The sequence below is a fragment of the Molothrus ater genome, chromosome 5 (genome assembly GCF_012460135.2).
Source record: "Molothrus ater isolate BHLD 08-10-18 breed brown headed cowbird chromosome 5, BPBGC_Mater_1.1, whole genome shotgun sequence".
Taxonomy (NCBI): domain Eukaryota; kingdom Metazoa; phylum Chordata; class Aves; order Passeriformes; family Icteridae; genus Molothrus; species Molothrus ater.
Genome location: NC_050482.2, coordinates 43,863,418 through 43,885,950, shown reverse-complemented (window position 1 = coordinate 43,885,950; position 22,533 = coordinate 43,863,418). Strand labels below are relative to the sequence as shown.

Below are 22,533 nucleotides of genomic sequence, written 5' to 3'. Positions count from 1 at the left end.
TCCTTTGATATATGGAAAGAAAATGGGATTTATTTTGAGACAGAATCTTGCCCCCCTGGTGCATTGCTTGATGAATGTGGTCACTTGATGGAAGCATGCTGCCGTGGGGGAACAGCTCTTGGGATCTGTCCCTGTGTCAGCTCAGCTCAGAGAATTTCAGAAATCCTTGTGGAGGAAGCAGATGTTCCTAGTAGTATCACACAGAAAGAACAGACAAGAAGACATTTGAGAAGGAGGGCATACTAAAGACCATAGCAAAACTTCATTTGGCATCTTCAAGGGAGGATTCAGTGAGAGCAGAGATTTAGAGTAAGCCTTGCTGGGGTACAGCCCTGGAGAAAAGCTGAGAAGCTCCAGAGGCCTCCCCAGCCATCACAGGCTGTTGGTGGGGGTTCACGTTTTGTGTGATGACCCTACAGATGCAGAGGAGTGTAACTTGTAGAGCTCAAATCCCAACCATCCTCTGAATAGGATCTAAAAGATCCTAAAAATTCAGGGAGAAGCAAATAATAACTGTACAAAATTCTAGCTTTTACATAGTTTTGTCTTGGGAGGAAATAGCCTGGGCCTTGACAGGTGAAAGTGGACAGACCTGATATAATAATCTGTAACAATTTTTGCAAAGGTAGTTATAGTAGTCAGCACTTGTTCTTTGTGAGTAGCAGACATCAGGAAACCAATATCTTTAATAAGAAACAGCAATTTGAATTTCTGACAGTGACTTCAGGTTGAAGTCTCTTTAATACTCTTAAAATATATTTCAGTTTAATAACCTCATTCAGCATCAATTTTTGCTTGGATCGGAGAGCACCTTTTATTATCTGCTGTTTCTTACATTTATAAGAATAGTACTTAAACATCAAAGGAACTATAAAAAAGTTAAGCTGTTTGGATCACTTCAGTAAATGCTTATTGCTACTAATTGCCCACCACTTCATAAAATCCCTTTCTGTTTCATGGCTCTTCCTTGCAAAGCTCCGTTGAGCCTGAGATAACTCCATATCTGGTATCTCAATATTTAAAGTATAAGATTGTGACCCTCAATTCATTTTTTTCCCTTCCTTTTCCCATGTATTTCTAAGTCTCAGGTCTCCTTGTGAAACTTCAGAGCCAGGCCATTGCATTGTGCATCTGGAGGATTCCTACTGGTTCCCATACTCAACCATGTCTATGGTTATGGTCTCATACACCTCTCTGACAGGAACACCCACATGCTAACCACCTTTCCATGTCAACAGAGCCTCAAGCTGTGTTTCTCCCTAACAGGAGCACCTGTCTTTAATGGGAATCAAAAGTCAGGATGACCAAAAAAGCCCTGCTCAGTCATCAACCATGTGTAGTGGGTTTTCTCTTCCTTAGTGTAGACTGGAATATTGATTTCAAAAGCATACTCGGATCAGATCCCACTGTGTGCAAGTGAGCCAAGACTCCAACGTTCAATATTGGGAGATTTCTTTGAATGTCTTGAAACACTGAATGCCTTCTCATTTCTTTTTCTGCCTTGGACCATGCTACAAAATGGATGTTCTGTACAAATTATTTTGACCATAATATTTCTGGGCAGCTGGGAAATGATGTAGAAGTAGATGATCCTCACCTCCTTCCTAGAGACAAATGACATTTTAACCTTTGTATTTTTGCAACTATACTGCCAGAATCTGGGAATACATTACACAAGCTTAAAAATTTAAGATTTTCACACAAATCAGTATTGTCCGATTGCCTACCAAAAAAAAGGGCTTTATTATTCCCTATGAGAAATCTCTATACTTGATCAGAAATGTCTAATATGAATAAAATGCCCTAACTTCAAAGAGTACCCTTGATTTTCCATTTCTTGAATCATTCAAATCACCTGGCAAACTCATCAAGAGGTTTTGGTGCGCTAAACATATTTTCTAGTCAGGTAGTTAAACCACCACTGAGACATTTTTTAGGTTGGATGATTTTATTTGGTTTTGTAATATTAAATCTTAAAAAAAAATCTTTATATGATGCTTTTCTTGCTTCTTTGGTTTTAAAACTTTTTGAGGCAGACATGGTCCATGCTAAAACCTTCTACAATATATATCCAGTTTTGGGTGAACCATTTCAGTGCCAAGCTGGAAGTTAGGAGTGAATATTTATTTTTGGAGCAGATACATCAGTGGCATTACTCTTACTCATCTAAGAGAAGAGAGGTATGGAGGCCAGGCTGGGGTTACATAGCTCGGCAAATAGGGCTTCAGAGTACTTAACTGTAGATCAGAAAAGCTACCAGCACAAACAGCACAATTCAGGAGTTTTGCAAATTTATTCTACCTAACAAAATGTATTAACATTGTTTTAAAGCAGTTAATGTCTTCTGGCCAGCTTTATAATGAATTTGATGTGGAAGATTTTTTGCCTGCAATCACCTTGCAGTCAACAGAAAGTATAAAACTGCTTTAACACTATAACCCACACTCTTCTTAGCTTAGATGATACAGAAATTCAGTGGTGCATGTGTATTTGTTCCAGATCAAATCTGTATTGTTAGTTGACCCAGTAATGCATCTAGCTGGCATTAATGGAAAGGAGCATCAGCTGTTGAATGGTTGATCCTTGATAACTGTGTAACCATGTGGCATTTCATCATGTCACAGGAAATACATTTGTTACTTTTTCCTTCACTGATACCCATTGCCTCTTTGCCCTAGGCTTTGGTACATGCATTTTATTTTCCGTTAATAAATTAGATGATTTGGGTTTTCTTTTTTGCTTCAATATTTTGTAAAATTGCAAATTGTGCCTGCTCTATACCAGAAGATGAGTGAAAGGTCCTGCTCTTTACTTTTTTAGTATAAACATTTTAGCTAACCAAAAAAAAAAAAAAGAAAAAAAAAGTTTAACTGAGAAAGATTTTTAATCCTCCTTTGTTTATACCCAAGATCCTTCCTTGTATCTAAGTCATTACTACAATTGCTACATGGACAGGTTTGGCTAGTACTGCAAGAAAATCAAGGGCTGGCCAGCCAGCATTTTGCAGTGTGCATTTAGTTGTACACCTTAAAAATAGCATTCTAGTTCCTAGATGCAGTACACATTAAAATACAAATCTGGATGGCTTCAAGAGGTTATCTTTATAATAACAGATATCATTAAGCATTATGGGATTAGTGTAATGCTGTGGGCCTATTTGTTTACTGTTTTAAGAAAGCCTGTTAACATCCTTGTATAGTTAAAATTCAGCCTCTTTATTTAGCAGCCTGTATTCTGACAATTTAAAAATGTTTAACTGAATTTCTGATGCAACACATGTGCACAGTGACTCTCAATAAAGCCAACATTTATTGCATTTACTTACATAGAAGGCCATGAACAAATAGTGCATTAATGTTCAGAGAGAGGGAGGACAGTGTTTGAAGCAGTGCTTCATGGACCTTTCTATTTAAAAAAAAAAAACAACAACCAACCAAACAAAATAACCCAAGCAAAAGCTTGTTGTTGCACTTGGTTAGATTTGTGTTTGAAAAAAACCAACCCATGTCAGACCTTCAGCAGTTTTTGCAGGTATGCAGAAAGGTGACCAAAATGATGTCCTTAACTATTATCATTAAATCTTCATAAACTGAAAAGTTATCTAATTTCTGATTTCCTAGTTTCTGCTGTAACTGGGAAAGCACTACTAAAGTTAATTTTAATAACCATTAATACTGGCATGCAAACGATCACTATTTCCCCTACTTCTTTCATTTGGCATTTAAACCATTTTGCTGAAAAATCTTTGAAATAGTCTCAAATATGCCTAGACTGATTGAAATGAATAAGTTTGTTTCTAAGAGGAGGGAAAGAGAAGCTACATACGTATATTAGCACATCCCAAGGTGAACAGATAACTTCAAAGAATCTGTTATTCAAAATATTTTAATTTTACTCTGCAGTGAAATTCCACAAAGGCCCTTTCTTGTTCCCTTTGACCCATTTTCTGTGCCATTTACTGGAAAGTACCCAGGCAAATTGCCAACAATTCCTAATGTCTCTGGAGTAATGGGATCAGAATGGCCATGGTATCACCACAGCTTTTTATGGTGGAATTAGAAAATGTTTCTTTTGTGGCAGGCTTTCAACTTTATGCAGAATAATTTCTTAGCTGAGGCATTTGGCAAAGAGTGCTCTGCATGACTCAGCAGCAGATCTTCTCCATCTCAGATTTTGGTTATATTAATATGAGGTTTATTTTTTACATGAACTTATACATATTTATGACTTAAGCTCCCTTGCATGCTGCTGGGCTTTCTGTAGTTCCAGTGCCTGCCTCTCCAGCTACTCCAGCAAAACCACATGACATATGCTACGCAGGGGTTCAGTATTGAGGTGGATGGAAAAGGAATCGGTGACTGAAGCAATTTTTTCATTGATAAAAGAGATAATTTTGTTATTCTGTCCTTAATTAGGGTTTCTTAAGGGAGAGCTGTGCAAATTTTCCAACATTCTGTAATACTAGAATGAAGTCATGACTTGGAGCTCTTGGATTTGTTATTGATGCTAGCCATGCAACCTTTATTAGTACACACACTCATTACTCATGCAAGCAATTGCACTGACTTGAAAGAGGCTCTCTGTAGCACAGGAACCAGCCTCGAGTCACCAGCTCTTTGTTAGAGACATCACCACAGAGTCAGCCAGGTTCTGAAGCAGCTGAGCAAACACACTCTCTATAGTACATGCAGAGGGAAGTACTGGTGCTCTGGCCAACCTCCTCAGTACCATGAGTGAAGAATTGGAGAGCTGTTATTTTAAACTGCAGTGAGAAGGGAATGGGTCAGGAACTATTGGTGATTAGTTCAAGCATAGACTGAAACTACCCTATGTGCTGCTAAATAGCCCTGCCTTCAGCTGAAAATACATTTTTGTTCAAATCTGCACTTGATAAATTTTCCAAATTTTGTCATACACCTTTCATAGAGTCATTGAGGTTTGTAAGGACCTGCAAGATCATTAAGTCCAACCTTTGACCAAATATCGCCATGTAAACTAAATCATATTCTTTAAACAAACTGTTCGACTTGAAAGGAGAGAGCTTCAGAAAAAGATATGGGTAAATTTGAAAGCTCCTTACTGAAAGTAAATAGAACAGCACACAGTGACAGTCAAAAGTGTACAGTTGAAGAGCTTGGAAAAAGAAAACAAACCAGAGGCTGATATCAGGATACTTGGAAATAACATCTTGAAAAAAATGGGATACTTTTCCAGTGCAGCACATCTTGAACCAAAGGAGCTTGTGACCATGCCATTTTGAGGTCAGGAATTTTATATGACTGAAAATAGCCATCTGTATGAACACTGAAAACATGTAGTACAATAAATAGCCCAGAAACTTGTAGGCTGTAAGTATAAGGAAGCATATGTACTGTGCATATACCACACGTGTTCCTTGCCATTTTCTACCAAATGACAGTGGTTCCTTGTAGCCCTCAGTTGGGGTAGAAGATTGTGTGAACACCAATTTTTGTGAACCATGGTCCAGACATCATTGCTTTTTATTTGATGATATGCATAGGCATTAAAAACAAACAACAATTCCCTGAAGTCCCAACAAAACCCTGCAGTTAACTATTGGAAGATCTGAGAAGTGCTGGTGCACACTGGGCCATCCTGAAAGCTGCTTGTACAGTCAAAAGACTGAATTCAGTTCTGTACTGAAAAAAAAAAAAAAAGCTGGCTTTGACAGATACACAAGAGTTTGTTGTAGTTCAGACTCAGCCTTCAGCTTGTGTTTAAAGGAAAAGGTATCTGTTTCCAGCTGGTTTTGGAAAATCGTTGCTGTGATTGTGTTCTGAGACTACCAACAATTGACTTTTTAGAAAGGCGCCTTCTAACCCACTTGTCACCAAACCCTTAACAGAGCTTGGATGAAATAAAGTTTACAGCTCCCATGCCTGAGGACACAGTCTATTTACCAACAGCTGAAAATTCTATTAAATTTTAGGAGAGTGCATGATATGAATTCATAGATATTACCATACACACAATAGTTAAAACCAAGGACTTGCACTATAAGTGGGACAGATTTAATTTTTTCCCCTAGATCCCTGTCCCAAGGATGAGTTTTTATGTGCATTCTCTGGTATGTAAAAGCAGCCACATTGCAGTCTTTCCTTGCGGCCAGGATTTAATAGGGTCTCTCTTCTCCCTGGCTACCTATTTAAATTTATAGAAACTTAGTATCTTTGAGACTTATCTGACTCTGTTGTATTTGAAATTGGCCCACAGATTAACAAGTTACTGAGGGAGTGATATTAGGACAGGGAGACAGGTGCATGTGTTCTAGCATCCAACAAGGAAAGGATCATGTATTTCCTTTGAAGTCTTGCTAAGAAAAGCCTCCTCTGATATAAGACTGTTAACTAGTGTCCTCAAATCGCTATCATCTTCCTCTGAGCACTCAGGAATTGCTAACCTAGGAGACTAAAATACATTCTACAAAGATGCGTTGGTCAAGTTACTCAGGCCTGGAAAATCAAGCAGTCTGGCAGTTTGTTGTGTAGGCTGTCACTCTTGTTGAAATATCTATAAAACTTGCAGTCATTTCTGTTTAGATTCAGAGTATCTATGATCTACCTAAATATTTAAAGATCTCTACAGCTGTACAAAACCAATCTTATTCCCATTATTAATCCCAAGTACAAAGCTCCAAAGACACTACCTGCCAAATTTCAAAGCCATTTTGTACTATGGACACATAAAAATGATGTCATGGGTGTGACCAAACTCACCACTCAGCTGAAGCCATTACCAAGTGTGTGTGTGCTCTTAATGCTTGGATCAGTTGTGGATCCAATGACATGAACATGAAACACACTGGAACCTGTAGCTGGAGCAAACTGAGTGCAGTCATGTAACACTGTCATGCTTGAAGCCTCCAGCTGTGGCAGCCACATTCTTCTGGTCATGTGCTCACAACTCATGTCATGTGTGAGGATTTTAGAGTACTTAGAAACGTCAGCCTCTGGGTGGAAAAATGTTTTTGATCTTTACAGCACAACTGGTGCTCTGCTGCGATATTTGTTCTAGCTGGCAAATTAGTCATTGACCAAGCTTATTATTTACTTGTGACCCTTTGCCCGGCATCCAACATGTGAAAATTGCAGCTTTTGGACAGAAAGGGGAATTGTAACTTGTTGAATTACATATTCTAGAGTACAGGTATTCCAGTAACTCTCCTGCCACGCCTGATGTGGCGTTTTGTCTCAGCACCTATGGATACTGATTCTTTCTCAGTTAAACTTGTCAGGAAAATTAATCCATAAACACCAGAGGTTTATGTCCAAAAAGGAGACAGAGGAGTCCTGTAACTTTATTCAAATAAAGGGAGAGGTCATGGGGCTTTACCCATGGTGTCTCTCAAAATTTTTAGGGGACACAGCTCCTCTTTTTTATCCTAATTTCCTAGCTGCATTTTCCCTCTGTCTTTCCCCATTGGCTGAGGTATGTGAGAGGTACAGACTCCCTAAGATGCTGAATACCTAAGATGCCGAATACCTAAGGCCCCCTTCTAATGTATACCCACCTCCTGTTTTTCTTTTTTTCTTTTTCCTTGTGTCTCTGTTTTTTTTTCTCCAAATCTAGAGATTTAGCAGTCTTAAGTGAATAACAGTCTGTGTCAATTAATGGAATGTGTACGGAATTTATGGTTCCCCCCTATTGCTTCTTTCACGTCTCCAAACCTGGCCTTATCTACCATCATGCTCACAGTTTGTTTGTAAAGATACTTCCTTCTAACTCCTTTCAACCTGATGCTTTTTTGTAGCCTTTTTTCTTTTTCTTTCTTTTTTTTTTTAAGATAGGTGTGTGTTTGTGTGAGTAAAATGTGCTTTTCTAATATTTAAAAAACACCTAATGGGTCATACCACAAGGTCGTCTTTTCAGCTGAGGGCTTGAAGCAAGGAGCTGCTTCATCAGAATTAAATTTGAGGTTAATTATCCAAACAAGTTCACTTCAACAATCCTCCCTGAACGCTCATTTGTCAGTACTTTCCGTGCCGCACGAATAATAAAGTAACACAGGGCTGCATTTGCGCTCTGCCTCCTCCAGTGAGCCCTCAGCCGCAAGCTCAAACTACAGTCCTTGTCCTTCTCTCGGCCGATGCCAGATGGATGCCAGTAGCAAGGGGCCCACAGCTGTCGGGAGTCTGGGGCAGCCCCTGAGGGGAGAATGGCCGAGGGCCGGGGGCAGAGACACCGCCGCCCCCGCCCTGCCCTCAGCAGCCAGGGCAGGGCACCGGAGACCCCGGGCACAGCGCAGGGACAGACCGAGAGCTGCGGCGCTGGGCCCGGGGCCCGGGCCCCGCGGAGTGATCAGGGCGCAGACCCCATCCCGTCCCGGGAGCAGCCCCCAGGACATCCCGCACCTCTATCCCGCTTTGCCTCCCCCGCTCCTCGCGGCCGGGCGGCGGCTGCAGCCCCTTCCCCGCGGGACCCGCCCCTCCCCGGGGCGGAGCGCGGCGGCTGCCCCGCCTCCCCGGCCGCGGCGGCTGTCACGGGGCGAGCGGGCCGCACCGGGCTCCTGCGGGGCCCCGCGGCTTTCCTTCGGCCTGGCCGCGGCTGCCCGGCGGCATCCGCGCTCTACCACCATGCTCAGGCGGATTCTGCAGCGGGTAAGGCAGCGAGGCCCGCCCCAGCGGCGAGGGCGGTGTGCCGTGCCGGTGCCGCGCCGGTGTCGCTTCCTGGTGCCGGCCGGGCTCGGAGCTGCGCTCACCGCGGCAGAGCCAGAGCCACCGGCCCTGTCCGGCCCGTCCTGCGGCGCAGGGTGCGGGTTGGGGCCGTCGCGGCCCCGGAGGCCGTGAGTTTGTCCGCCCCCATCCTCTCGCTGTGGGACGGCCCGAGCCCCGACGGGACAGGACGGGCCGGGCCCGCCGTCCCGGCTGGGGGCGGCGTCGTGCCCGGGCTGGGCGGAGGTGCTGGCAGCGGGCGGTTCCCGCGGCCCAGCCTGTCGGAGGGGCGAGGGGCGGCCCTGGCCGGCGTGGCTGCTTTCCGTAGCGCGGCGGCGTCTCCGCCCGCCGCCTGCGCCCGTCGCCGCGGCTGCGGCCGCCCGCTCATAGGGCAGGATAAAGGGAAGCCCGGCCTGGGGAGAGCCGCCGCCGAGACCTGCGGTGATTTCCTCAGGGGCTGGCAGGCAGCAGGCTCTTAACGCCGTCCGGCTGCCTCCCGTGCTTTTTAGGAGCCGGCTTTTCCGGCAGCTCTGCCGGACTTGCGAAGCCAAGTTGTGCCACTCGTTTATGAAACCCTTCTCGCTTGCCCAGATCCCCGCGCCGGTGCTGGTCCCCTTGCAGTCGGCCTGCGGCTCGGGGGGAGCTGCCGGGAGGCGCTGTTGCGGGGCAGGTGCCGGCGCGGTCCCGGCTCCGTGCGGCCGCGGGCTCGGCGCGGGATGCACCCAAAAGGGTTGAGTCACGCCGGCGGTGGGCAGGCAGCGCTCCAGATCCCGCACCGCCAGAGAGCCGGGTCGGTGTCAAGCAGGAGGCGCTCACGGCTAGAGGGAAAACCAGCTGCTCTCCCCGTTTTATCAGCTGTTGCTTCCAAAGCGTGCTGCATAACACCTCTGCGAGAGAGTGTTTCATTGGAAACGCTGGCTTGCTCTCCTTATCTGCCTTACAAAGAAGCTTTGTTACAAGAATAAGAGTTAGGGGTAAAGTAAGCATACCACCAACTTTTTCAGTGTAAAACATTTCTCAGGTTATTTTTATTTTTCAGTCGTAGACCCTGAGCAGGTGAAGATCTTGGTCTATTTGGAGCTTCGTGTTTACAAGGAAGAACTTCCTTCCTGAAGCTTAATGGGAAGCCCTGCTAACAAGCAGAGAAACTTAGTACGGACCTAATTAAATATTGGCAGCAGTTAACTGGGTGTTTATTGATTCTGAGAAACACCAGGCCATCAAGGAAGGCTTCTGTAAAAGAGGAAAAAGCTTCATACAGTGCCAAAGGATATTTGCCCCTAAGTAGGAATTCTGCTAAACACATCTTATAAACATCTAAAGTCAATGCAAAAGTTTGTGTGTGAGAAACAGACATCTTTTTTTAAAAGATTGAACAAATAGTTCTCCAGTTGCTCCTGAAAATTACGAGATTATTGTCAAGAAAGGTGAAACAGACTTCTTTCTGCCTAAAAATTAAATAGAGAAATGCCAAGATTTTTGAAGGTGTTAACCTTTAATTGCCAAAAATAACTAGGTTTTTAAAAATTCACCTCATACTAAAAGGGGCTTTAGGCACTTTGTAAAAATTGTGATTGCATGCACAACCTCGTACATATGTACTGTTTTGGCTTGCGCTCTGGTTGGCAAACTGTGAAAAATACTTCTGCTGTACTTTGATATTAAAAATGAACATTAGGTATATGTCAGATATTTTAATAAAGGACATAATTATTAATATCTTTCATGTGTCTTGTGCAGTAATTTGAAGGATAAGGCACCTCCACTTGACCATTTGATTGTCCATCATTTGTATAGCTGGCAAAAAAACCCTACCTTTCTATCACTATTATATGCTTAGAGGTGATGTCACTCTTTCTAGCCAGAGAGCTGGTCATTTTGAGTTATAAAAGCATGTTTTTTGAAAAAGGAATTCTTTATTACATTCCTTTTTGTTGTAACTCAGCTGGCTGACAAGCTGCAAAGGAGGAAGACAACAGCTACAAAGATATGGTTTATAGTTTCTGATTCCTGAAGTTTCTAGAGATCAAATGTTTATTTTTTATACTGCTTCTCTACCTTGATCACCTTTCTGTTTCATCCCCAGGTGTAATTTCTGTTTTTAAAAGCATTTTCACTGTGACTTTGAATGACATATTTTCAAAGTAGAAAGTATTATATACTAAACATTACTTATTTGACTTTTGAGGTTAGTATCTCCATGCTGTCTTCAACTAGCTTCTCATTTTACATCCTTTCCCTCCAAGCTTCTAAATTTTTTTACAAGTTTCTAAATTTTATGTGTGTTTTCAACATGACATCTCAGAGATCCACCTGTGTTGTATGTTTGCACCATAACACCCCCTTTGGTGTGTTGTTGTCACTTCCTGGTTTCATGCATTGTTCATCATACTGATCTAGAAAAAGGTAGTTTTTCCCAAAGGCATCTGCATGGAATGTCTGAGATGCACCTTTCCTGCTCAAATAATTTGATTTTTGTTGGTGGATTCCTTGGAGAGTAGTCTTTTCTTTATTGTGGTCAACTTTGATGCCCTCTGTGGGCATTGTGTCATCTCTCTGTTGTTAATCTACTATGGGACAGTGGTAGTTGCCTCTGGCCTGTTAAAGCAGAGCTCATTTCTTGTATTGGCAAGGAGGCATTTATTTTCAGCTGGTAGAAAACTGATTACTTTGGCCTCCTTCTGAGTCTTCTACCCATTGCTCATGGTTTTTTAGTGGGCGACTCATCTATTGGACCAGTGTGACTACTTTTGCATTAGTTTTTGTCTCCGTTATTTGTCTTTAACAGTCTACAACTGTTGGCTACTCTACTCTGTTGGGTGCTCTCTGTGCTCTTCTATTGGTTTCTGTTTCTAACTAATGCTTGAGTTCTTGGTCTTGAGATCTTGGTGTCTGGGGGAGAACAGTGCTTTTCAGGCATTTCTGTAGCTCAGGTAGTACAGTCACATTTTCTCTTACTCCAACCTCAGGCACAGAGGTATTTACTTGTCTGAAATCATTGCATCTCATGCCTGACTTATAATTTTCTTTTCACATTCGTAAGTGCAGGGCTCACTTGATTTATTTACTTGGATAGATGCTGAACTGCAGCTGTGCCTCTGCCCTCTCCTCAAAGGGAGCATGTGGGCCTCTTCCTGGGCACAAAGTGTGCTTGTGTGAAACTGATGGCATGATGAGAAAGAAAAGTTTTATGCCCTCTGAAGTCAGGAGCAATTTCATTTTACAGAGTCATAAAGTAGTGTCACACTGCTTTAGAAGTAAATGGTGATACTGTTCTGTATGGCAAAATACACTGTTCTGAGCACCGAGAGTTCTTTGGCAACAAGGGCTTTGGCCGTCTTACCTTCTCATTTTTGTGTCTTGTTTGTTGCTTCAGGACCTTTTTATGGTTGTAGTAGTACCCTTAGTAGTCATATTTAAATCTGTGCTGGAAAAACTGTTAAATCTGAATTTTTTCACATTTTCTCAAGGCTTTACATATTTTTTCAGAGGTTTTAATTGATTCTGAATTTAAAATTGCTGAAAAGAGTCTTCTGACTGAAAGGAATGTAGCTACAGACAGATAAAAGACTATGCAAAAATGACGCAGTAGTGGTCCATATTTATACTCCCTCATATTAAAGCATTAACTCAACTCACTCATTATATAATTTTCTATTACTTTTCAGAAAACAAGCTGTAATCATTGTCATAATTTTTGTTGTTAATGATGTTTCTTTATATTAGCTTGCAGTTTTGAGAAAACATAGAGAACAGCATGATGAAGTTTAGCATATTACTTCTACAACTCTAGGGCTAGCAGTAGAAACATAGGCTTCTCTGTAGAGTAAACAAATGTAATTGACAGTTAGGAGAGAAGTATGTTGGATCAAAGACTAACTTTGCATTAGTCTTTCAACTCTGGGTATGCCTTCAGATGTCAAATGTTACTTTTGTAACTATACATACACAGAAGCCTGTGTGGGAATTTTCTTTTTCTCTGGGATCAGTAAGTAATTTATTTGCTCCCCTGTATAGGCCATCTAAAAACAAAGAACATCATTCTGAGTCCTTTCATAGATCACAAAGTCCAAATTGTTCAATGTGTTGTGATTCTTTTTTGTTTAATGGAACGTGATACCAGAGTGGTATGTAAGCATAGCATGACTGTGTGTGTGAGACCATTTGATGATGCAATGATCAATTAAAAACACATTTGCAATGTCCCATTCTTTATTTGGTAGGTGAAGGATATTTAAATTACATTACAACCTTGAAAGATAAATTAATTTGGTTTTTGATCTTGGCTTCCTTAACATTCTTCCAATTTTTTATTTATTTTTTCGTATCCATTTTGCAAATGGATACTATGAACTATAACTTGAAAGTTACTTAATGACCTCTTTCCTTCTCACTCTTCTTTCCCATGCATTGCACTCACTAGTAAATGTCACCATTTGTACTAAGCTTTCTAAATCTAGCTTGGAATTATGCTTTCTCTTTTCAAGAGCACACATTGATTTTTGAAAGGTTAAAGGATTTTACCAGGTACTGTGTAATAATTTCTGTCATACAATGCATGCAATAAGACATGCCATTCAATGCTTATTAGTGTGATTATAGCATGTCTGAAGTGTTTCATAAAGCAAGTACTTTAAACAACCATGGAGTAATAACAGTGTACAGTGGAGTAATAACAGAAGAGCTTGCAACCTGGAGGTTGTAATAATCTCAAATTTGTAGTGCTAGAGCTAGCAAAACTTAATATGCAAATCTCATTGCAAAATGGAGTCAACTCTGGTGTGAAATGGGATGGGCAATTAAAAATGTGCAGAGTGTTGTATAAGGAGTTACGATATGAGGTGAAGAAAATTTTATGTCAATTGTTGCAGAAGATTCTTGTTTTTGGGACAAAATGATTCATTAGGTATGCTGAAAGTGTATGTTCAGATACTGCAAAAGTGGAGGTAGATGCTGCCTGTCTAAAGGCGCAGTTGGACCATCTCTTAGTGCCACTGAAACATTAGATGCAGTATTCTAACTTACCTGTCTTCCTGGGAGACCTGGCTTCAACTTAGCGTTTGTTTTAGATATTTTTCTTCTGACTGTCAATGGAAAACAAACCACATGTTCATTAATGGAGTTACTTACCTTGTATTTCAAAGCTTTCCTGCAGGGTGTGTGTTTCTGTGGGCAGCACTTCTTAATGCTACTGAAAGTTGGTGCAGGAAGGGAGCTCAGGAGCTCCCTGGTCTGAGCAGTTAGCAGGATTAGCTTGGAGGTCAAGAGCAAGTTGCTCAGGCCTATCTCATACTGGAAAAGCTGTTCTTTACATCCAGTAGGAATCTCTCATTACAGTTTTTGTGTCTGGTCTTCCCACTGTGGTCTTCCCAAGCTTAGACCAGCTTGGCTTCCTCTGTTTGATGGCCTCTTCATGAGTGGTGATGTGACTGCTATTTGGCACTCCCAAAGCTGTCTCTTCTTCCAGGCTGAGCCAGCCCTGTTCCCTCAGCTTCTCACATGGGTCAGATGCTTCATCCCCAGATGTGTTGGTGGCCTTTTGCTAAACTCGTGCTGGTTTATCAGTGTTCTCCCTGGACTGGGAGAGCAGGATCTTGATGTGCTCCACTGGCTGCTGGCCAGTGGGGTGTGATCACTTCCTTTGATCAGTTGGCTGTGCTCCTTGTTGGCACAGTCCAGGCTCCTGGCAGCCGTCTCTGCAGACAGGGCACACTGCAGGCTCCTGTTTGGCGTGCTGGCTGACACAAGGCCTCAGTCCTTTTCAGCAGAGAGACCTCTGTTACTGCCAGGAGTTCTCCTTCCCTGGCACAGGACTCTGCACTTGTCCCTGTTGAATTGCATAGGGTTCCTCTTGGCCTGTTTCTTCTGGCGTTTCTAGGTCCCTCTGAGTGGCAGCCCTGCCCTTGAGTGTATCAGCTGGTCCTCTCATTTTGATGTCACGTGGAACCCTGAGGAGTGTGCACCTGTGGTCCGTGCTGGGATGCACCTTGTTTAGTGTCGGTACCAGTAACCCTGGGAGGAAGTACCAATGCCTTCACTCTGACATATTTTGTATGTGGATGGTATCTCTGCTTACCCCCTTTTTTGCCTCTCCTATTATTACCTTGCAGAGCTTGCATTGCCTTGCCTATTCCTTTTGTATGCTGTGCTAGAAGGAAGTGGTGTTCATACTTTCTTTAGAAATACAATACAGCTAGAGTGAAAAAGCCATGGAGTAGGAAAACCAGAGTATGTTGATCACATAACTGATAACTTCCGAGAAGGCTGGAATAAGGAGAGGTGATTGTCTTCTCTTACTGTCACCAGGCCCCATAGCTTAGTGCTTCACTCCTCGCTTCCCTTTGGCCAGTCTTCAGAGCCTTTCCAAAACTGAAGTGTATATCACTGGAAATTAAGTCCTTAATCAGTAAACTTGACCTGTTTATGACATATTTTTTAGATTTGATAAAAAGTAAAAGGCTTTATTATCTTTGTTATCTTTGTTATCTATGAAAGTTGAAAATAGAACATCTTTTTAAAACAAAGCAGGAAAATATACTTAATATTCAAAGAATGTGAATAATGTGTGCTGCAGATTTCTTATAAGAGGTTATATAACTGATTTGTCTTCAAAAAAAAGGAGCTATTTGAGGAAGAGAATTCTTTTCCAGATAAGATTTTGGAGGCACCAAGATCAAGAAACTAAAATTCTGTCCCTCTCTCTGTAGATTTCTATCTATATATTTAAATTCTTTATCCTCTTATATTAAAATATAAAATCCTTTATAGCATTACAAGTATTTCCAGATGGGCCAAAATACAGCTGTAGCATTACTTTATCCCATTTGAGATTGTCATACTGGAGCTAGATAATGAACTTTTTGTTCTTTGTTGAAACTAGGATTGCATATACATATTGAGATAATTTTTTAATGATGTTTCCTTTGAGAATGCTTACTCTTCTGCATCAGTTAAGCAGTGACATTCTGGAGATGAGTAAGAGAAGTTAAAACAAATTTAAATCAAAGCTATAGTTAAATATGGATTATAAGATACAATCCATCTACTCAGATTTTGAATCATGTAGTATTTAAAGTTTATTATCATGTAGTATTTAAAGTTTATTCGCTTATTTTATCTAAGTCTGTAATTTCAAATCAATACTGTAGTTTTGATTTTTAACATTTCTATGAATATTCTATGAATATGTTAAAAATCTTTATAGGTTATCTTACGGATTGGTGTGTTTTCACTTTACCACAGGCTTGATTATTACTTCTATTTTTTCCAATCAAGACAATGTACCTGCTTGTGTGCTTGTTGAATCAACAGGGTTCTCAAACTTCAGCTTTCTGTCTTTCATATATTTAAGGGCTTGTCCATAATGTAGACAAGTTATCAAGAAAGTAGGATAACACTAATTTACTACTAATTAAAGTTTTTAGATGGTAATTTCTACTGTTTTTCTGTAGGATACAGTGACCTAATTTAACATCACTGAGAGTAATACAAGGGCAGAGTTTAGCCAAAGTTTTTGTTTTGTTGTGAACATTCATGAGAGGAAGTGGTTTAAAATCCTGGCCTTTGCTTCTGGTATCTGCTTGGTTTTTATGAATGGAGAGTGTTGGATAGAATCTTTTTTTGAAGTGTTGTGCTGAAAGTTATATAATTGCTTGTCAACCTGTTCACTTCTTGTGGAGGGAAAATACCTCTGTATTCCAACAAGTAGAAGAGAGGCCTTTGCATAGGATATGTACTGTGCTTTATTAAATATTAATTAAGTATTAAAATGTAGACTCTCACTTTTGTCTTGCCCATCTATTTCAGACTCCAGGTAGAGGTGGGTCTCAGAGCTCGGATTCGGATTCATCTGCCACACCTGGAAATGCCGTGGACGTGAACAACGACGGCTCCTCAGAGGTACTGTGCACTTTCACGGGGCTGGTGTCTTAAATCTTGGATGCTGCTTCCATGGAGCTGTTGGAGTAACTTTTGATGCCCTTCTTAAATATCAGGTTGCAAATGTCATATTCTAAAAATTGTTTGTTATTTAAATTAAAAAAAAAAAAAGACGAGGCCATGTTTATATGTAACTATTAATTAGGCTTATCTATCCAAGTAATCACAAGCAATTCTTCCTGTAATTCTAGAGATGAATTATTAAAATTAAAAGCAATGAGATGTAAGCTTAAGACTCCTTGTTAATAAATCTTTCATGAGAGCTGCAAAAAACAAGGATTGACATTTTATCATGCTTGTACTTCAGTTTCACCTTGCTTCTGCTAAGCTATAATGTATACTGGAAACCTCTTCCTTCATGTGAAGTATCAAATATATTGAATTTTATTTGGTAGATAAATGTATTTGGAGTATAAATCCTATCAGTGTTTCATGTGCTGCATGCCATACTTAATCAGCAGAATAAGTTGTTATTCTTGCTGCAATCCCATATTTTAATGTCTTTGTATTTACAGTGTTGTCTGACATTAACTCTGAAAAATGCAAACTGACTTCACTGGCTGTTGAAGCTCATTTGTGCTAATGTAGCCTGATTACCTATCCTGAAAATGTTTTGAGCTTAACATACATACACAGTGCAGAGTTAATTACCCCTATTGCAACATTAAATGGAGCAAAGTGCCCTTTATTACCCTGAGTAAAGTGTGTGATGATTCAAATACTCCAGTGTGTGGTACAAGATAAGAGGAACTTTCACTGTGCTGTTTAAAATCCTATCTGTGCATCTGCTTATTTCTACTTTCTTAATGCCTTATTGCATCAATGTAATCAGACATGCCATAATATTTTGCTGCATGTTCTACACGTCACACAGTTTTGAGTTCTAGTCTGTTTTGTGTGCATATTTAACAATCCCTGAAGCAAATAAATATTCTTAAATTGAAGACTAAAAATGTTACTACTTTTGTAGTTGATTAAGGCATAAAAACATGCAATGAGATGATTTCTCCTTTCTAAAGTTTGGTTAAAATGATACAGTTCTGTTAATATGAGTGCAGCATCGCTGACTGTACAGCTTGTGGGTGCTATAGGGTACCTCAGTATTAATGGAGCAGTATTTTCTTGGCATGGGAGGAGCTTTCAGTGTGGTGATGTGCCTGCACTATTGCCTCATTGGCTGTTCTTTCTACTGAGTTGAAACTGGGTCAGACCAAAGACTGCCTTGTCACTTTTGACACGCATTTTTTACATAAAAAAAGTATCTTTTAGTTGTCCATAATTCCATCATTACTTGCATTGGGTATTATCCTTAGCATTGAATTCTGAAGTCTGTTTGAAACTGAGCTCCGAACCTGGTGATGGGTTTTTAAATTCACATATAACACTACTCGAATCTGTTAGCCTTCCTTTTCCCTCACAGCTTCCCTGAGGTCTTGTCTCTCCTGGAGCTTCTCTTCAGGAGCACTATAGTTAGTCTCTGCAGAATGTTTGCTGTTTGTTTTATCATAATATTCCACATTATTCTGCAGTCAGAAGTCCATTAACTTGTTTTCACTCCAGTTTCTTGGCTAGATTTTCTAATTTGTATTGCTGCAAGATTCAAATGGAGAATAATTATGAAATCTGTGCAGATTTGTGTTTCCTTTCTCCTCAAGCCTGGTTGAAATAAATCCTGATTTTTGAGAATTGTAGTATGAACCAGAAGGAGTGGGAAAGTCTGAATTCAGACTGCTCAAACTGCTCAAGAAGAGGTAAACATTGCTCATGTCCTGTCTGTGACCATATCGGCACTTCAGGTCCCAGGCAGACCTATAATGAAGTCTTTTATTCACTGTGCAATCTGCCCAGGGAGGAAACATTTAAGTTTCTCTTACCTTTGCAGCTTAGGTGCCAATGCAACTGTCAACAGTACAGGGTTGCTAAATATTCCATGCTTGCAGTGAGTCTGCCAGTGAGATGGTGCTTTCCTTAGTATAATGTAACTGTGTTAACTAGACAGGTTTGCCTCAGCCTCTCCTGCTGCTGTTGCATACTTGCTTATTAATTTATAGAGGCATTTCTGCAGTCTCACTGCACCACTCCTCCCTCTTTGTCTGAAACATCTGAGCACCCTTATGGGAAACCTTGTGATGAGGTGACTTAATGCCTTGTAATGCTTCATTCATGATATTTTATGCAGGCTTGTTCCTCTGTCACATGAAGGGGCACCAAGAGTGTGAGGAAAACACATAGTGGTATGCAGCATGGTCCTAGTTTCTGGGGCATGTTTTAGATTTATTTATTTTCATGTCCTTAATAACTCTTCCTTCTTGCTTTCTCTATGGTATTGCTATGGTTTTTAAAAATTCTCTCTCCAAAAGGAAAACAGACTTTGCTTTTGGTGATTGTAGAGAGCTTTCAACATAAGAATTCAAACTTTTGATTCCAGATCTGCAATTTTTTGTCTTTATTAGTTTCTTATAAACAAATATGCGTTTCACAGGGCTTCATCTGTCCATTGTGTATGAAAGTGTGTGTAACTCCCACTGATCTGTCTGAACATTACCAGAGTGAGCACACTGGGGCAGAAGGAAGACAGGAGCTTCGTGACCTCCCAGCTACTAGTGTGGGTCTTGTTTATTTTGTTTAAATAGCTTTGGTGATGGGCTGCTTTAAATGAATGACATATTTTCCTGGTGTCAGCCTTTTAAATTGTTTCTTTTGATTCCTTGCTTAAACAAAATTTGACCTCATGTGCATGATTCCAAAGTATACATTCACCAGAAGAATTAATTCATGTTTTGTGGTTTGCAGTTGTCTGTCACATGAAATATTTGCAGTATTGGAAGACTTGCAGTCACTGATATATACGCTTCTCTTTTTAAATTACTTTTGCTTGATTTTCTTGTTAAAAAGACTATTTCCTTATTTGATTGTCTTCACATCAAACTCAGTATCATGATAAAAATGGTGTTGGATCAGGCACATCCTTTGTGAAAAGAAATGTTTTGAGTTCTTATTAGCTAACTTTTTTTAAAAGTGGATTTTTAGTGCAAGATAGGTACATTGGGTAAAGGGAACAGAGGGCGGTAATATAAAAAACTCAGAAACTTCTCTTTTTGAGCATGTTTAAGAGCTTATGTATTGCAGCAAAATTATAAAAATAATTGGGAAAAAAATTAATAGATAATCTTACTGGATTTTTTTATGGCCCCAAGAAAATGTGACGGCTGTTTCAGTTAATAGATGTAAATTGTAGTGCATTTCTGAATTCTTCCAGTTGTGCAGTGTAAAACTCACACCTAAAACAAAATGCATGGTTTTATGCTCCAGAACTAGAAGAAGTTAGAGTCTGGAAGTTAACAGCCTCCAGCTGCACAAGGCTATCTGATTCTTTTTGCTGCAAACCTTGAGAGAGTAGATTGGACTTCTGGGGGTAGGCAGCTTGCTGTGCACTGAATGGGTTTGTATAGAGGGGAAGTTTTACATTGTTTCTGCCAATGTTACTTTTGCTGAGTTTTGAAATCTCAGTGTTTATTCTAGGATGCGTGTGTGATGTGATTTTATTGGGTTTGGTGTTATATTTGCTAGGTAGTGCCTTTTTCCTTCCTTATACTTGATGTGTATTTACACTGTCTTTTTGAAGGGAAAACTTAAAATTGTTAGATATTATTCCCAAAAATGATGGAAGGAGTCCATACATTGATTATTCTAGAGATAGCTTGAGATGTCATTTCAAGTGTGAAGTGTCAGCTGATAAAGTGAGGAAGATCTGTGGTAAGACTGACCTGTGCTGCTCTCTCGGAGTGGTGTGGGACCTCTCAGAGCCAAGGCAACTTGAGTATGGCTTTTGATGAACTCCTTACTGCCTCTTGTTGAAGCAGAGGCTGTCAGTAGTGCTCTGTTGTGGTCAAGTCAACTTCTTATTTTCTTTATTAACTGGTCACGATGCAAGTGCTGTACTTGAATAAGCTGTGGCATTCCTGATGTGATGGTGTCAGTAGGTTGTGGCATGTGAGCCATCAGAGGTGGTTTGATTACCTGAAGGAGTTACTGTTTTATTTAAGCTGGTTTTGCTTAGCATATTTTATGGAGTTGACTGCTGGGTTTTTGCCCACTTTGAGTTTTTGTTTTTCCACTGACTTTTTGTCAGTTCCTTGGTCAGTGCTTTTCCCTTGAAGAGCTGATTACAGCTTTTAACTTGATAAACCTATGTATTGAGTGTAGCACTTGAAATACAAATTCTCTTGTTTCTAGCTGTTGCTCTTTCCTGTTGCTAAAGCTGTGTTTCTTTGTACTGTCGTTCTGTAAATATCTGTAAGAGGTGAGAAACAAAGAAAGGAAATGTATGTGTGGGGTTTTTTCAGTTTGATCTTTTATTATGTGAGAATGCCTAGAAGCATTGAAAAAGTGGGGAATTCTGTTAATAACTATAGTCAATACTAGTATGAAAAGTTTAACATGTTTGACTACTGAGAAGTCAACAAGCAAGCTGATTGTTTGCTGATGGAAAAGAGTAGTTTGCATTTGTAGCAAACACATTGAAAAAGCAACACAGCCAGGCTGTCACACCTCATTCAATCTCTGCCCTTTCTGGGACAGCATTATAACAATGATAAAATGTTATCAGTGTCATCTTATGTAGCAGACATATGAAACATTGCTCAGTTTGCCTTATTTAAACTGTTAATATTTAGTGGTATTGCTTGTGATTAGTACTGTGGATAGTACATAGTACTGAGTTCAAATACCTTTTGTTGGAATGAGTGCTGAAGAAGCTTGTGAGTTCAGGATTTTTGCTAGTGAACTCTCCTTAAACAAGGAGATAGGGTGTGTTGCAAGGTCAGTGTTTAGATACACTTTGTGAGACCTGAAAAACTGTTACACAGTTAACAAAAGCCTTTGTACCTTGCTTTAGATTTTACATGTAGTTTCTTTGCTAACTCTCCTTCCACTGATACACCTATCAGCTGATGAAAATTTTAGTAAGTGCCCCTGTGTTCTCCTTGCTTTTCCTTCCTCTCTGTCCTCCATGCAGTGAGAATCGTCTTTGTTTTTCAGTAACAAGCATTCTCACCTGCAGTGTCCTATTGTGGGAAAGGTTTCTTGCCACTCACCTGTAGCCTGGTTTACGGCCATCTTCTTGAGCAGCTCTCTGCAGCCCTCTTTTGCAAAGTAGGGGTTGAAACCTATGATAACTGGTGAAAATGTCAGTGTAATACTTCTCCTGACCCCCAAGGTGTGATGAAGCCTTGCTTTAAAATACAATGGCCTATTCAGCTGCAGGAATAACCATCAAAATGTTGGCAAATGTCTGTCCATGTATAGCCAACTTAACCAAACAAACGATGCATGAAAGTCCCACACATTGCCAAGTTCCCAAACATTAGATCCCAACTTCCATGTATACAATGGTGTCAATAACAAAAGCTGTGTGGTGGCTTCTGTTTTGTTTTCTTTTCTTTGAAAGGAGTGATACATTTCTAAACTGTGTCCTGCATTTCCTGACAGTCTCTGTTGGACGTTCGGAAGATCTAAACAGTGAGTCAGTACAGAGGCATAGTTTGAGACCTCCTGTGCTGTTTTTATCTGAGGCATCCAAAGCAACCACTGAATGGTATCCCTGCAGCATTAGAATATAGTGGCTGTTAATGTCTGTTGTCTTATCCACCATTGGGCTAAATCTAAGGCAATTTTCAGACAGTTCTTTTGGGTAGTCTTCATAAATTTCCAGACTTTTGGTAGGAATGTATTTCTTGGCTAATACAAGCAAGATATGACCTTGATGTTTTCTGAATAGGCTTTTCATAGCAGAATTACAGAGAAGGTAAATTGGCATAGTAGTTGTGCAAAAATGTATGGTTTTTAAGTCAGTCTTTTAAAAGATCGCATTCTTTATGTTTTTTCCCCCCGATTGTCTCTTATTGTGGATGCAATTGATTGA

At 40.5% G+C, this 22,533-nt stretch overlaps 1 protein-coding gene across 2 annotated transcripts in view; it reads left to right on the top strand.

The window, feature by feature from the left end:
* The first annotated feature begins 8,505 nt into the window (after nucleotides 1-8,505).
* The window catches only part of EEA1 (early endosome antigen 1), a 235,835-nt gene continuing 221,807 nt past the window's right edge, over nucleotides 8,506-22,533 (top strand). For both annotated transcript variants that reach the window (XM_054514799.1, XM_036400262.2), the window contains exons 1-2: nucleotides 8,506-8,618; nucleotides 16,479-16,571. In XM_054514799.1, the coding sequence (XP_054370774.1) occupies nucleotides 8,595-8,618; nucleotides 16,479-16,571 (117 nt within the window). In that variant the 5' untranslated portion in view covers nucleotides 8,506-8,594. The remainder of the gene's footprint in view (nucleotides 8,619-16,478; nucleotides 16,572-22,533) is intronic.